At 34.1% G+C, this 17,697-nt stretch overlaps 1 protein-coding gene across 4 annotated transcripts in view; it reads right to left on the bottom strand.

The window, feature by feature from the left end:
* Pcdh11x (protocadherin 11 X-linked) overlaps window positions 1-17,697 on the bottom strand; it is a 695,481-nt gene that overhangs the window by 387,015 nt on the left and 290,769 nt on the right. For all 4 annotated transcript variants that reach the window (XM_039099733.2, XM_039099735.2, XM_039099734.2 and 1 more), the window contains exon 4: window positions 10,751-10,831. In XM_039099733.2, the coding sequence (XP_038955661.1) occupies window positions 10,751-10,831 (81 nt within the window). The remainder of the gene's footprint in view (window positions 1-10,750; window positions 10,832-17,697) is intronic.

Here is a 17,697-nt window from a genome sequence, read left to right as displayed (position 1 = left end):
CATGATGACCCTCTGAAAGAATCAACAAGTGGCTGAAAGAGTTAGATGTAGATATTTACACCCAACCAATGGACAGAAGTTGGTAACCCGTGTGGTTGAATTTTGGAAAAGCTGGAAGAAGCTGAGGAGGAGGGAGATCATGTAAGAGGACCAGTACTCTCAATTAACCTGGACCCTTGAGAACTCTCAGACACTAGATCACCAACCAAGTAGCATACACCAGCTGATATGAGGCCCCCAACAAATATACAGCAGAGGACTGCTGAGTCTGGGTTCAGTCAGAGAAGATGCACCTAACCCTCAAGAGACTGGAGGACCCAGAGTATAAGGAGGTCTGATGGGGTAGCAGATGGAGGAGTATGGACACCCTCATGGAGAATGGGATGGGGAGGTATGGGATGAGGAACAATTAGAGGTTGGACCTGGAGGATGATAAAATCTGGAGTGTAAAGAAAAAGATTAAGTAACATTAAAGAGGAAAAAAATAAACATTTGGGTTATTACACTGGTAAACCAATCAAAACATAAAACCTGAACCTGCTTCACATATCCTAATAGCAAATATAGTCCCTTTCGTTTATGAAAGAATAATACAGTTGATTATATTTTATAAAGATTGACTAGCTGAACTCCTGTAGACCTATTAAATTACACTATTATAAAGCATAAGGGCAGTGTAGCTATCATTTCCTCACATGAATTTTCTGTTAACATATTGAATTAGTGATCCTACTAGTCATCATGCCACGATTAGAAGTATTTCTTTAAAACTGTGGAAATTTTCACATGCTATCTGTGTTAATTATCCATTTCTGTCTGCTCAAATACTTTATATTTATACTAAATTTCACATTTCAATAGACTGCATTTTTTATATTGCACATGTATTTTTGTCATTTAATTCCAGCATTGATAAAAGGTCATCTTATTTATAACTTATTGAAATAGATACAGAAGTAGATACAGGCATAATCACTGAAAAGATTATACATATATATATATATATATATACATATATATATACATACATATATATACATAAATATATATATATATTATACCTTCCTCTTCAAATGTTTCTTGTCTCCAAATGTCTTTCCTTTTCCTTTTTGTAAACCTTTTTTATTGGATATTTTTATTTACATTTTAAATGTTATTTCCTTTCCTGGTCTCCTGTCCATAAGCCACCTATCCCATGCCCCCATCCCCTTTTTCTATGAGGGTGTTCCCCTCCCCAACTACCCCCTTCTTGCCCTGACATTCCCCTACACTGGGGGTGTCCAGACTGGGCAAGACCAAGGGCTTATCCTCCCATAGGTGCCAAACAAGGCCATCCTCTTTTATATATGCAGCTGGAGCCATGGGTAGTGGTCCTTGGGAGCTCTGGTTGGTTGATATTGTTTCCAATCCTTTCTCTAACTCCTCCAATGAGGACCACATTCTCAGTTCTATGGTTGGATGTGAGTATCTACCTCTGTATTTGTCATGCTCTGGCAAAGCCTCTCAGGAGACAACTATATCAGACTCACGTCGCATGCACTTCTGCAAATGGGCTGTATCCTCAGGTGGGGCAGGCTCTGAATGGTCATTCCTTCAGTCTCTGCTCTAAACTTTGTCTCTATACCTTCTCCTATGAATATTTTTATTCTTCCTTTTAAGAAGGACTGAAGCATCTATATTTGGTTTTCCTTCTTGAGCTCCATGTGGTCTGTGGATTGTATCTTGGCTAATTCTAGCTTTTTGTCTCAATAAGAAAGCATTGGACAGTGTCTAAAATTAAGTATTCATTTTTATTTATGTGTATTTTGGATAGTTTATGCCCATGAAGTAATAGTTTTGGAAGCTTATGAAGGCCAGAAGAAGACATCAGATCTGCTAGATTTGAGTGACAGTATATCATGAACTTTCTGACATGTGTGCTAGTCATTCATCTTAGGTCCTCTGGAAGAACAGTGAGTGTGAAAACACATAATTTATGACACTTAATGCTTATGTAGCATAGTACATTTTATAGGAAACATGCAATTTATGGGAGGATAAGGAGTCAAAAATAAAAGCTGCTTAATACAGGCCATCCAAGCATTTAGAAGGAATAGGGTTGTCCTATCGATGGCATGTGTGATATTCTAACTCAGTTTTCCTAATCTGTTTATATCCTTTAAATCAGTAGTCTATGTTGAGTTTCATTTAATGATGACAAGTAAAAGTCCTGACAATCCTCCCCACAAAAGTTAATCTTTGATGGTATATCGAGGCAAATTGTATTCTTTCTTTTTTGTTTACTACCATCTTTGTGCTCCCATTTTCTACATGTACAAAATAGGGAAAATGATAATTTTTAATTGGTTTAAGCACTTCCAGGAGAGTCAAAGTCAAGCAGCTATCCAGACTATTTTTTGATTCATTAAATTTCTACTTATATAATAAATAATTAAAATATGTTTATTTAATGAAGGACAGTAGGAACTGTAGTTCTCTCCACATATGTAATTAAAGTGATGTATTTTTGCATAATTTTTCAGCAACAAAATAGCTAATGTTTATTACCACAGGAAATATGAAAACGTCCTATAAGTTCTTATTTTCAATATCAAAGTAGTTGATTTTGACTGTAAACATAAAAATATGAAAACATCCCAAGGAATATACAAGTTTCACTTTACTTCAGTTTTTTTTTTCTGATTTCCTAGAAGTTTTTTGTTTTTATTTTTTGGGTTTTTTTATTGGATAATTTTTTATTTACATACAAAATGTTTTTGTTTTAAAATACTAGTGAATTAAGCATTATATTTGCTATGGAGCATGTACTAAAATACGTAGGAGGTTAGGTATGGAAAGAGAAAATTTCAGGTGATTATGCATGCAAAAAGATAAAATTAAGAATCCGGACAAACTGGCACAGGATTCACGACTCAAGTCAATGACCAGACTTCTAGCAGTTATTTCTTTTCTCTAAGAAATATGTGTGTATCCCTTTTAATAGTAAGTAAAGACTCCATAATAAGAAATACAATGAGCTTTCATTATTATACTAAAAAGAGACATAGACTTGGGACAATTTTCTGTTCAAGGAAATATACTTAGTTCCAGGATAAAGTCATAGGTATGCAATTTAATAAAGTAAGGCCATGTAAAAAAAACCTATTACTTTCAACTTAAAATTAGTATAATAAAACACTGCTTTGAAATAAATAGCAATATCTTTCTGTAACTACCATTCTGTATAATATTTTGTCTCTTAGCTAATTTTCTAAAGAACTTTCTGTCTAAGAATGTATAAAAGATCAGAGAAAAGAAATAAAATTGTTGATTGAATGGTTTGCCTTGGGAAGCTGTCTCCCATCCATCTATCCATCTCATCCAGCCATTCATCCATCCATGCATCTATCCAAATATGTATGTTCATTTGTTTGTCTGTAGGTATTGTATTTGTATGTAAGCATGCATGAATACTTGTGGAGTTGATTATGACAGACAGTCAGGCCTAGTCAGGGTATGGGTGTACGAATGTTTGAATATGTATATGTCTGTGCATATTTGCCTGTATAAAGAATCTTAATTATTTTCCTTTACTTTCTCTTTGGTTCACAAACTGTTAACCAGCTTAACCAGAAAGTCTTGTAGCTGACTCAACAGAGATAGAAACACTAGAAATAAATCATTTCACTTAATTCCTTGCTGCTAAACAGTATGTGTTAATTACCAGATATTAGTGTTTATTAAAGCAAAGTAATAAAGAGTTAAGAGTTAAGATTTAGCACTTAATGAAGAATAGAACAGTAAGAAAGTGTTAAATTTCTATAGTATTTATTTAAGCAAAAAGAGTTAAATAAAGGATATAGAGTTACAACATTAATAAATCACATAGTTAAAGAGAAAAGAAGCCAGTGGTTTTTAAATATAGAATAAGCAAGAACATTTTTAGAATGTTTTAGAAGTTATCAGCAAGCATTCAGTACAGTTAGAGAGCCAGAAGGCCAGAGAGACCATCAGTCTTTAAAATTACATCTGGAGAACACCAGTTTTTAAAGCAACTCTGACACTGTGTCCCACTTCAATCCCAGACCATGCCAGGAAGTCTCTTAGCACATAATATCTTTCTGTAAAAGCTTGCAATGGAGAAAAACCATCAAAAATACGGTCCGAGCTGCAGAGCTTGTGATTCAGAAAAATTATCAGTCTGGCAAAATAATCCTGATGATTTAATAGTGACACTATATCTTGAAGCCGACCAATTCTATTTAGTTGGACTTAAAGTCCACTTAGCAGGAGGGAATCATGGCTGATACACTAAACCTAGGAAACTCATCCAACTACCTCTGGGTGAGAGATCAGAGACCCTAAAAAATGATCTACAACCATTTTGTTAAATTGGTATACTATCAATCTGCCTTCTAAATAGTTATCTTATTCTCATAGATGTGTGCCTCATCAAAGAAGTATGTTTTACAGGGTTGCTAAAGAGATGCACAACTTCTCAAAATGAAGATAGCACATTACTCTGGAAGTTTAGTCCAAACTGGTAGATCTATAATACAACTCTGAAGTCTAAGGTTCAGGTGTCATAGAAAATGAAGAGAAATACTCTTATAAACAGAGAATTTGGTTGCCAATTGTAAGTCAATGTCTTCTCCACATGACAGGTAAACTACAAACATAAAATTTCAAAAATATGGTTGATTAACGAAGATCTGCATAATGACCAGACATTGATATTCTAAAGTATATGGAGAAAGTTGAGAAGGTCAAAAATCAAAGATGGAGGGTACAGTGAGGACTAAAACAGAACGTATCAGTTTTTTCCTGGGACTATTCCCCTTATAGATTAGCTGTTTCCAATATTCAGTAGAAAACACTGTGCATACACATTAAATAGAAACAGTATGTTATTGCATGTATGTACATATACATGTATGCATATATACATTATATCAATAAAATAAGTAAATTGTAAGAGGATTTGTATTAAATAGGGAGTGAGAAATTGGAAGGAGGAGGGAGTCAAAATGATGTATGTACTATACTTAGATTTGAAATTCTCAAAAATAAGCTCTTCAACTGTTATTAGTGGAGTTTTATTTGTAGCAGATACTGATTAACACAGTTTTCTACAACTGGAAAAGGCACAGAAAATAAGACATGTAGAATGGCCAGTCTTAATGAGAACATGAAAACCACAGATCTACCTTCCAAGGCTCTGGGGGCATTGTAAAGAAGGAGAAGAAAGAATGCAAGATGACTACAAGGAAACAGTGTCTTTGGTTGCATCAGGGCAGCTACACCTTTGAAGATGTTGAGGCTCAACAAAACTCTCCTGCTTCTATAAAAAAATGTCAAATTTGAATGAAAGAAATGATTAAGGCAGACTTGAAATCAAAGCGTCTGTTACAGTTGCCTAGTCCTTTCCGGCTAAACTCTGGAATTTTTTTAATTGCATTAATCGGAGCATTTGCACTGGTATTGAATTGACTAGAAAAGTCTATCAAGCTTCCAGTTTATGCCTGCTACCAGAGTTGACCAGGTCCCACGGTTCTCTGTACCCAAATCCCATGGGGGAGAGAGCTGGATTCTCAGAAGTGCAAGTAATCCTGAGAGCTCAGGGAAGTCCAGTACTTCTGCTCACATTCCTGGCCCAAGAGAAACTCACCAAGAGCCCTCTAGACACAACAACCTAGAAGCAATCAGGGAGATGATCTTTCTGGTCTCTGCCTGCTGCCAGAGCTGAAAACAAGACACCAGGAACACTGACAGACCTGAGTGCAGAGGTATGACCAACTCATCTGCTCCAAGCAACCTGCCTGGAACCCTCAGGACACACAAACACAGGAGCAGTCCTGAGCTAATCAGTCCCACAGCACTCTATACCTAGATCCCACTGGGAGAAAACAGGTCTATAGAAGTGCTGACACAAAGGCTTACAGGAGGATCAAGCCATTGTCAAACACAGCAAGACCAGTTAATGCCAGAAACAACCTGACAGCAAGAGGCAAGCTCAGGAACCTAAGCAACAGAAACAAAGACTACTTAGCACCATCAGATCCTAGTTCTACCACCAAAGAAAATACTGGATATCCGAACACACTGGAAAAGCAAGATTTGGATTTAAAATCACATTTCTTGATGATGAAAGAGGACTTTAAAAGGACATAAATAACTCCCTTAAAGAAATACAGGGTAACTCAGGTATAGAAGTAGGAGCCCTTAAAAAAGAAACACAAAAATCCCTTAAAGAATTACAGGAAAACACAACCAAACAGGTGAAGAAATTGAGCAAAATCAGACAGGATCTAAAAATGGAAATAGAAACAATAAAAAAATCACAAAGGGAGACAACCCTGGAGATAGAAAACCTAGGAAAGCGATCAGGAGTCATAGATGCAAGTATCACCAACAGAATACAAGAAAGAGAAGAGAGAATCTCAGGGGCAGAATAAACCATAGAAAACACTGAAACATCCATCAAAGAAAATGTAAAAGGCAAAAAGCTACTAACCCAAAACATCCAGGAAGTCAAGGACACAGTGAAAAGATCAAACCTAAGGATAATAGGTGTAACAGAGAGCAGAAAGTCCCAGTTTATATGGCCAGTAAATATCTTCAACAAAATTATAGAAGACTTCCCTAACCTAAAGAAAGACATGCCCATGAACATACAAGCCTATAAAACTCCAAAGAGATTGGACCAGAAAAGAATTTCCTCCTGTCACATAATAGTCAAAACACCAAATGCATAAAACAAAGAAAGAATATTAAAAGCAGTAAGGGAAAAAGGTCCAGTAACATATAAAGTCAAACTGATCAGAATTAGACTATAGTTCTCACCATAGTCAGAAGACCCTGGGCAGATGTCACACAGACCCTAAGGGAACACAAGGCCAGCTCACGGTACTATATCCAGCAAAACTCTGAATAAACATAGATGGAGAAACCAAGATATTCCATGACAAAAACAAATTTACAGAATGTCTTTGTGGAAGCCCAGCCTCACAAAGGATAATAGATGGAAAACTCCAACACAAGGAAGGAAACTACACCATAGAAAAAGCAAGAAAGTAAACTTTTTTCAACAAACTCGAAAGAAGAGAGCCACACAAACATAATTCCACCTCTAAAAACAAAAATAACAAGAAACAAAACCCACTATTAATTCATATCACTTAACATCAATAGACCGAATTCCCCAATAAAAAGATACAGACTAACAGACTGTATATGTAAAGAGGACCCAGAATTTTATGGCATACAGAAAATACACCACAGTGCCAAAGACAGACAGTACCTGAGAGTAAAATACTGGAAAAAATTTTCCAAGTAAATGGTCCCAAATACAAGCTAGAGTAGCCATTCTAATATCAAATAAAATTGAGTTTCAATCAAAAGTTATAACAAATATGAGGAAAACATATCATATATATCAAAGGAAAATTGCACCAAGATGAACTCTCAATCCTGAATATGTATGCTCTAAATGCAAGGGCACCCATATTCATAAAATAAACTTACTAAAGCTCAATGTACACATTGCATATCACACAATAATATTGGGGGACCTCACAACCCCAGTTATAGCAATGGACAGATAATGGAAGCAGAGAATAGACAGAGACATAGAGAAACTAAGAGAAGTTATGAACCAAATGGACTTAGCAGATATTTATGTAACATTTCATCCTAAAACAAAATAATTTATCTTCTTATAAGCACCTCATGGTACCTTCTCCAAAACTGACCATATATCTGGTCACGAAATAGACCTCAACAGATACAAGAAGATAGAAATAATACTATGCATCCTATCAGATCATCACGGCTTAAGGCAGATCTTCAATAATAACACAAGTGATAGAAAGCCCATGTACACATGGAAGCTAAACAATGCTCTACTCAATGATAACTTGGTCAAGAAGGAAATAAGGAATGAAATTAAAGACTTTTTAGAATTTAATGAAAATGAAAGCATAATATACCAAAACTTTTGAGACACAATGATTGCAGTGCTAAGAGGAAAACTCATAACTCTGAGTGCCTCCAAAAAGAAACTGGGAAGAAGATACATTAGCAGCTTGACAGTACACCAAAATAGCAGCTTGACAGTACACCAAAAAGCTCTAGAACAAAAAGAAGCAAATAAATGCTAGAGAAGTAGAAGGCAGGAAATAATGAAACTCAGGCCTGAAATCAACCATTTGGAAACAAAAAGAACTATAGAAAGAATCAGCAAAACCAGGAGCTGGTACCTTGAGAAAATCAACAAGATAAATAAACTCTTAACCAGACTAAGCAGAGGGCACAGAGTATACAAATTAACAGAATCAGAAATGAAAAGGAGACAAAACAACAGAATCTGAGGAAATTTAAAAAAAATCATCGAATAATACTACAAAAGCTTTTATTCAAAAAAACTGGAAAATCTGGATGAAATGGACAATTTTCTAGACAGTTAGGGGTACCAAATTTAAATCAGGATCAGATAAACTATCTAAACAGTCCCATGACTCCTAAAGATATAGAAGCAGTTATTACAAGTCTCCCAACCAAAAGGAGCCCAGGACCAGATGGGTTTAGGGCAGAATTTTATCAGACCTTCATAGAATACCTAATACCAATACTGTCAAAACTATTAAAAAAACTAGAAAGAGAAGGAGCACTTCCAAATTCCTTCTATGAAGTCATAATTACATTAATACCCAAACCATGTAAAGAACCAACAAAAAAAGAGAACTTTGGAACAATTCCCCTTATAACTATCGATATAAAAATATTCAATAAAATTCTTGCAAACAGAATCCAAGAACACATCAAAACAATCATCCATCATTATCAAGTAGACTTCATCCCAGGGGTGCAGGGATGATTCAATATATGAAAATCCATCAACATAATCCAATATATAAACACACTCAAAATTAAAAACCAAATGATCTTCTTATTAGTTGCTGAGAAAACATTTGACAAAATTCAACAGCCCTTCATGTTAGAATATTTGGAAAATTCAGGAATTAAAGGCCCATACCTACCTAAACATAGTAAAAGCAATATACATCAAACTAGTAGGCATAATCTAAATGGAGAGAAACTTGAAGAAATCCCACTAAAATCAGGGACTAGACAAGGCTGTGCAATCTCTCCTTACTGATTTAATACGGTATTCAATGTCCAAGGCAGAGAAATCAGAAAAAAAGAGGACAAATGGAAACAAATTGTAAAAGAAGTCAAAATATCACTATTTGCAGATGATATGATAGTATATTTAAGTGACATCCAAAATTCCACTAGAGAACTACTAAGCCTGATAAACAACTTCAGCAATGTGGCTTGGTTTAACATTAACTCAAACAAATCAGTAGCCTTCCTCTACTCAAATGATAAACAGGCTGAGAATGAAATTCGGGAAATGACACCTTTCATAATAGACAAATAATATAAAATACTTTGATATGACTTTAACCAAGCAAGTGAAAGATCTGTATGACAAAACTTCAAGTATCTGAAGAAACAAATTGAAGATCTCAGAACATGGAAAGATCTCCCATGCTCATGGATTGACAGGATTAATATTGTAAAAATGATGATCTTTCCAAAAGCAATCTACAGATTCAATGCAATCTCCATCAAAATTCCAACTCAATTCTTCATAGACTTGGAAAGAGCAATTTGCAAATTCATTTGGAATAAGAAAAAAAAAAACAGGGTATAGAAAACTATCCTCCACAATAGAAGAACTTTTGATGGGAATCACCATCCCTGACCTCAAGCTGTATTACAGAGCAATAGTGATAAAAACTGTAAGGTATTGGTACAGGAAAAAGCATGTAGATCAATGGAATAGAACTGAATATCCAGAAATGAACCCTCACACTTATGGTTGCTTGATCTTTGACAAAGGAGCTAAAGTATTTCATGATTATATATATATATATATATATATATATATATATATATATATATATATCATCCAATAAAAAAGAGAAAGAAGCACGTAATATATACTTAATACTTAAACTCTTTTTAAAATATATATTCGTTTATTTATTTATTTTTACACTTCAGATGTTATTCCCCTCCTTGTCTACCCCTTGATATTTCTACATCCCTTCCTCACTGTGTCTACACGAGGGTGTCCCCACCCCACCCACCCCACTGGACTTCTAAACTTCCTGGGCCTCCAGTCTCTTGAGGGTTAGGTGCATCTTCTCTGACTGACCTGGACCTGGACTCCTCTGCTCTTTCTGTGTTGATGGCCTTATCTCCTCTAGAGTATATCTCCTGCTTGGTTATCTGAGAGATCTTGACTGTCCAGGTTAAGTGAGACTGCTGGTCTTAGCTTTAGGAACTTTAGGCAACAACACCTCTTCTCTTGTAGCTGCAGTTCTTTTAGCTATTTTACATCCCTTACATTATCTAACTCAGTGTCAGATGAACATTTTTCCCTGTTCAGTTTCAGGTTTTAGAAAAACCTATTCAGTTTTTCTAAAAATGAATTCCAAAGTTTTTGTCCATTCTGAAATTGTATAAATAACTCCACTTGTTTCTCCTCCATGAATAGACCTTAAACTTGAACCATTTTGTCATTTATGATTTTACATACATTGCATGTTATACATTAGCAATCTTATATTCCATCTGTTTCTGTCTCTTAACTGGTATACTGTTAATTTAATAGACTCAAACATTGTAGCTTTGGAGAGAATGTTTTAACTTTACTACAAAACAATAGGGAAGAAATGTTAAAAGCATGGTTCTTTCATACCTGTGGGTGCGGATGAGTCCAGATTTCCACAGTTGTTGCCTCTTTCATAGGTGTGTGAGATCGTACGACTTCCTTCATTGGCTTTGTAAAAGGACAAAAGGGATATTTTAAGGTACTTGTTCAATATAATTTGCATACACATACATGCACTCATTGTATAGTCATACCAGACATTTTATACAAGAAACAATATTTATGCAACAAATGAGTTATTTATGAGTTAAAACATGCTGATTCTGCCAGGTCCTAACAATAAAATGTGAAACAGAAAGTTACCTTTCTCATATAGCTTATATTCAAATGTAATAAACTTATTTTTATATATGAAAACTGTGTGAAGAACAAATTAATACTATATAAGTCAAAGTTTAAGTTGGAGAGAATTTCAATCCAATATTTTCATAATTAAATGACTTACAGAAATATGTTTAATGAATGTGCCATTGCCTAAAATAAAAACTACCCTATGTGTGATATGAGCCTCCGTATATGCCATGTGTCATATAAAGGCAAGCAGTGTATACAATAAATGCCAAAAGGATTTATGAACTAATGAACAAACACTAATCTACGATGCCTGAACAGGGATCAACCTCTGGAAAAGATGGAAGATTTGTAATCCATTTAATTTGTGTTCTCATTTTATAGAGAGATTCTCTGTCCTTAAAACATTAAGAGCACAAGATTTATTTTCATTAAACATGATTTTAAGTAATATGGGAAAATGTTGGGGAATGAATAAATCTCATCAATGAAAGGATCAATTTAAAAGAAGTATAAATAATATAAAGAGATGTCTGTTGGCTGTTTTCATATGAAATTAGTATTGTTTAAAAGTTTTGTTACTGACCTTATATAATGTTCTAATTATTTTTGTGAAGCAGGATATTGCACTAATGATGTTGCTAGTATACATTAGGGTTTCATATGCTATATCCTCACCTTACTCTGAAAGATTAATCAATTTATTTGTGTGTGTGTGTGTGTGTGTGTGTGTGTGTGTGTGTGTGTGTGTGTGTGTGTGTGTATGTGTGTGTTGTTACCAGGGCACATTCATCATATGAAAAAAAAAAAGAAATAAAGAAAAAGAAGATATGGATTAAAAGATTGTTGATGCTCTCCTGAGAGACACAACCAGAGCATGTCAAATACAGAGGTGAATGCTAGCAGCAAATCATTGAATGGAGAATGTGACCCCCATTAGAGGAATTAGAGAAAGGATTGAAAAAGCTGAAGGTGTTTGCAACACCATAGGAACAACAATGCCAACCAACCAGAGCTTCCAGGGACTAAACCACTACCCAAAGACACACACACACTGACCCATGACTCCAACTGCATATGTATCAGAGGATGGCCTGACTGGGCACCAATGGAAGGAGAAACCCTTTGTCCTGCCAAGGTTGAACCACTGGTGTAGGGAATTGTCAGGGGGTGGTAAGGGGGCAATGGATGGGGTGCGGAATGCCCTTCTAGAAGAAGGGGAGAGGGAGAGGATAGGGGCTTATGGACATGAAACCAGGAAAGGGAATAAAATTTAAATGTAAATAAAGAAATATCCAATAAAAAGATTGTTGATGAAATTGGGTCATAATTACTTTATTATCATTAAAGATCAACTTGTGTATCATGAAGTGATACTATTAATGCCACATAAATTTGTCCATGTTATTATTATTAGATTAAACAATAATAACTATGTTAAACTCAAAGAAACAGCAACTATGGGAAGCAAGATTCAAAATGAAACAGAATATAATGAATTTTTCTCATGAAAAAAAATAAAACTAAGAAATAAAGATGATGATGGGATAATTTTTTGTGTGCTGTGTACAGGATGTCTGTATTATTCAAATGTTGATTTCTGTACCAGCAGAGTGCTGAGTACTGTTGGACTTTGATATTTTTATTCCAACTGCTCAGCACCTGCATGATACATGGAAGACACACATTTTCTCTACTTTTGATTGGTTTAATAAAGATCTAACAGTAATTGAGGCAACACAGGGAGGGTAAGACATTGTGGTAGAGGTAGGAACTGTGGGATTGAATTGACAGGCGGTAAATTACCAGCCAGATACAGAGGAAATAAGATGTACCATACATAGTAAGAGGCATATGCCATGTTGCAAATGTGGACTAGTAATAGATGGGGTTAATTAAGTTATATGAGCTAGTTGGAAATAAATCTAAGATACAAAGCCTAGTCTTCCATAAATAGTAATAATTTTCATTGCCATTATTAGGGTGCTGGCAGGCCATAGACAATCCAATAATAAAATGAGGCTATGCGCAAATAAATTTTGGAAATTTAATCTTTAAACTAGACAAAATATATTAATTAATGGTCATTGAATTAAATCCAGATTGCAGAAACTGTTAAATTGTATTTAGAAAATGTAAATTCGATATTAGCTCTACAGCAAATACATACACAAAAAGTTACTGACATTAAGACATCAAATATAAATGTAGAATTTAGAAAATAAGGAATGACCTGGAATATGGTTCCTTGTATCTCATCACTTAACACATGCTACTAACATTTAATATTTATTCATTATGTAAAGTTAATTCTAAATTTCAAATTATTTAATATTTTCCTTTATGAATTGCTTCCATGGACAAAAGGAATCTAGAATATTTTTAAAGATGTTGAAAGCATGAACTGTTTTCCTGATAAATGAAAAAAATATATATGGGCAGGAAGTAGTTCATTTAATAAAAGTTAATGTGAAAATATTTAATATTCAAAATATAGCTCGTTGCTATATAAATCACTACTTTGTTCAAATGAATGCCCATGATTTTGTAAATTTTTGTCAAGATTGCAGGCTGAATAGCTTGACTCACAATACAAACAAACATTTGAACGTTTTAACAAGAACAATGATTTATGTAGGTATTTTGAACTTGATGCTGAGATTGAAATTTTACTGAATGAGAAGGAAAACTCTCATTACTATTTCCAAACAATGAATCATACTGCAAAACAATTTTTGTTATACATTGACATTACTTAATAAATCAAACTACAAGTACAAGGTAAAATAGTGTTTGTATGTGAAACTTAACTGCAGGAAAGGAATTTTGACAAGTAAAGTAGTTCATATCACTTGTCTTATCAAATTCATTTATAGCCTCCAGTGCTGTCAAAAATTTAAAGCAGGAATGAAAATGTCTATTCTCACAGAAATTTCAAGCAAGTCATGACAAATATGTAAGTGAGGACATTTACCAGACCTGCAATTGGAAAGAATTAATATTCAACACAATGATATACTAAGGGGAAAAATAAAGAATATAACCTACTACTTTTTTATATTCTATACAAAGGAACTAAAATCATTAATACATATTGACATTGAACTTTATTTCTAGTTATCTGTGAATGAAGGCATTTTTGAACTGAGGTAAAGAGTTCATATATCTCCTGTATCGTGATGAAATTGTTCTCTATTGACATCGTTTGCCTGCTACTGTATGAAATTTGGTGAAAATCCCACTTCTTTTTGATCATATAAGTTTGCTTAGTTCTTTTCAGGAAAATATTGCTAAACCATCAACTACAAAGGGGGAAAGGAAATCAAGACAAAGGAATAATTAAGTGGATAAGGTGAGCTATATATATATATATATATATATATATATATATATATATATATATATATATATATATGAGTTTAGAAACAGAGGATGTGAAGGACTTTTTGTATCCTTTTTTGGTTTTCTGAGAAGGACATACACTAAAAAATAGGAAGATACAGTGCATTCAAAATTATTAAAATGCCAGGGATGTACCAGAATGGTAGGGAAAATGTATGCAAAACTGAACTTTGTATATTCTTTAGATGGATCTGCAAATTAGCCCAGAAACTATACAGGGGGTGAACTTAAACATTTTCATATGCCTGAGAAGTGGTCTAAGCTCATGAATCATACATACATACATACATACATACATACATACATACATACATTCATACATACACACACAAATATATATATATGTGTATATAAAATATATCATTTATCTTTGATGCTTTTGTATGCATATTTAAATAATCTAATTATCAATTGTGAGCAGCTATCTATATGTCTGCGCAGCTACCTGTTTAATATATAACATTATATTAAAATACCTACGGAATTAAGTAAAGCTGACATACTAAGAAGTAAAATGTATAAGTACACCTTGCCCAGATAACTTTCATAACTATCTTATAATACAACCTAATATTTAATTATACAAATATTTATTGAAAAATTTACATACATACTAATAAAATGCTCAATTCACAAACTTTAAGGGTTAAGTTGTTATTCTTTCCTCTAAAACCATGACTCTGAGTTATAACAATAAAAAAAGCATGCCAAAGAATGACTTCAAAATACAAAATTTTATAGGTTTCACTTTAATACAAATGAGACAAATTGCAATTATTGAAAATTATAGCACTTATATACATTGTTTGCCTTATGAAAACTGAATATGGTTGATCCATGACATCTGAGAAAAGAAATGCAAATCTGCATTTCTTGTTCTTTATATGTGCAATATACTGAAAAAATCTGCATTTTCCCTTTTATGGAATTGAATGTCAAACTGTCAAGAAATGAGTAAAATGATTTAAGATAATCACAGTCATTGTATCTTTAAACTCATTTTAATCCAGTTCGCATGAAGATAGCATTCAGAGTCAAAAGGCAAAATATATCTTACCAGTGATGTTAGAACATTTTGAAATATGTTCTTGTCATTATTGTTAATAATAAAGATAATTTTCAAAGGAAAGGATGGGAAGATAGTGCATATTATTATTACTACTGAATTAGAGACAACATTTCTAAGTTTAGACATGAGAAAAATGTGATATTTTGTAAAACTGAATGAGATTTCTTTTTTTTTTTTCCGGAGCTGGGGACCGAACCCAGGGCCTTTCGCTTGCTAGGCAAGCACTCTACTGCTGAGCTAAATCCCCAACCCCCTGAATTAGATTTCTTAAGCATGAATCACGGTTTCAGGAGCACGGTCTGTTCACCCTGAAGAAACAGATAAGTGTGAAAGAAAATATGACTGCTTTTATAATCTCTCGTTTCAGAATCATTAAATTTTGAGGGAGAAAATGTATCTAGAATTAACTGGTGTTTGTATAAATAAGATGTACTTCCCCTTAAGTCTTAGAAACTTAAATACTTGGTCCTTGGTTGGCAATTGTTTTAGAAGGTATGGTCTTGATGGAAGTATGACATGGGGGAAGGTTTGAGATTTCAAAAATACTGCCATATGCATTGTGTTCTCACTTTCCTGCTGGTCATTTGAATTCTGAACTGATGTACAGGATGCCTGCTATCTGCAACCACTGTTATGTTAACATGCACTTGCAGGCTTTGGAACCATAAGACTAATATAAACTTCTCTTATATAAGTAGACTTTGTAATGATATTATCACTGCAATAGAAATTGAATTTTTATGGAGAAATTGGTTAACAAATATATTTAACATAAATGCTCAAAATTCTACTATCTCTCATGCCACAATCAGGAAGTTAATTTTAGGCCCAACTTCCATTCACATAGTTGTCTTAATTTTGTGATACATTTAGAAAATAACTCCTATATTCAGATAATTTAATCTCTCAGAAAAGTGGTATAAGCTGTTATCTATGACCTAAGAGAGTGAAAGTTATTCCCTAAAATGGACTGTCTTTCAAAAAACAATTAAAAACCAAGATAATTTGACAGAACCTTTTAAAATTGAGAAGGATTGCTACCCTTGTTGTTTCCTGGAGTCTGCGATTTAGTCATGTGTATGATTAACAGTCTTGTTCTATCAAATTCATCATAGAACTACGGGAGAGAATATACATAGATTTTACAATAATTATAAATATAATTATTAATCAAATTTTAGTCATTTGATATAGTATATTTTGTTCAAAATTTACCATCATTCTCTCCCATATTCACTCCTGGATGAATCATTTACAACACTTCTAACACAATTTTTTCAATAAATATTTTGTATTCTTTTATACAAAGCACACTCACTCAAATCTGTGCTACCTATGTATCCATTAAAGATTCTTGAGGCTTGTGGGGAATGGATACTTTATAGGAACCTCATTTATGGCTGAGTATTTCACACTTGTTCTCTACTGTTTGAGAACCTATGAATTTTGGCATTACCAGTCATTTACTACAGAGACATAGTTTTCTGAGAGCTACCCACACACACACACACACACACACACACACACACACACACACACACACACACACATACACACACACACATACAAGTTTATTTGTGTGTCCATTCTTATCACCCTGCACAAAAGCTTAAGTCCAAGTGGATCAAGGACCTCCACATCAAACCAGATACACTCAAACTAATAGAAGAAAAAGTGGGGAAGTATCTCGAACACATGGGCACTGGAGAAAATTTCCTGAAAAAAAACACCAATGGCTTATTATCTAAGATCAAGAATCAACAAATGGGATCTCATAAAACTGCAAAGCTTCTGTAAGGCAAAGGACACTGTTGTTTGGAAAAAATGGCAACCAAAAGATTGGGAAAAGATCTTTACCAATCCTACAACTGATACAGGGCTTATATCCAAAATATACAAAGAACTCAAGAAGTTAGACCGCAGGGAGACAAATAACCCTATTAAAAAAGGGGTTCAGAGCTAAACAAAGAATTCACAGCTGAGGAATGCTGAATGGCTGAGAAAACACCTAAAGAAATATTCAACATCTTTAGTCATAAGGGAAAAGCAAATCAAAACAACCCTGAGATTTCACTTCACACTAGTGAGAATGGCTAAGATCAAAAACTCCAGGACAGCAGATGCTGGTGAGGATGTGGAGAAAGAGGAACACTCCTCTACTTTTGGTGGTATTGCAGACAGGTACAACCATTCTGGAAATCAGTCTGGAGGT

The sequence above is a fragment of the Rattus norvegicus genome, chromosome X, assembly GCF_036323735.1.
Source record: "Rattus norvegicus strain BN/NHsdMcwi chromosome X, GRCr8, whole genome shotgun sequence".
NCBI lineage: Eukaryota > Metazoa > Chordata > Mammalia > Rodentia > Muridae > Rattus > Rattus norvegicus.
The sequence above is the reverse complement of the archived record's forward strand: the minus strand, read 5'-3'. Positions and strand labels throughout refer to the sequence as shown.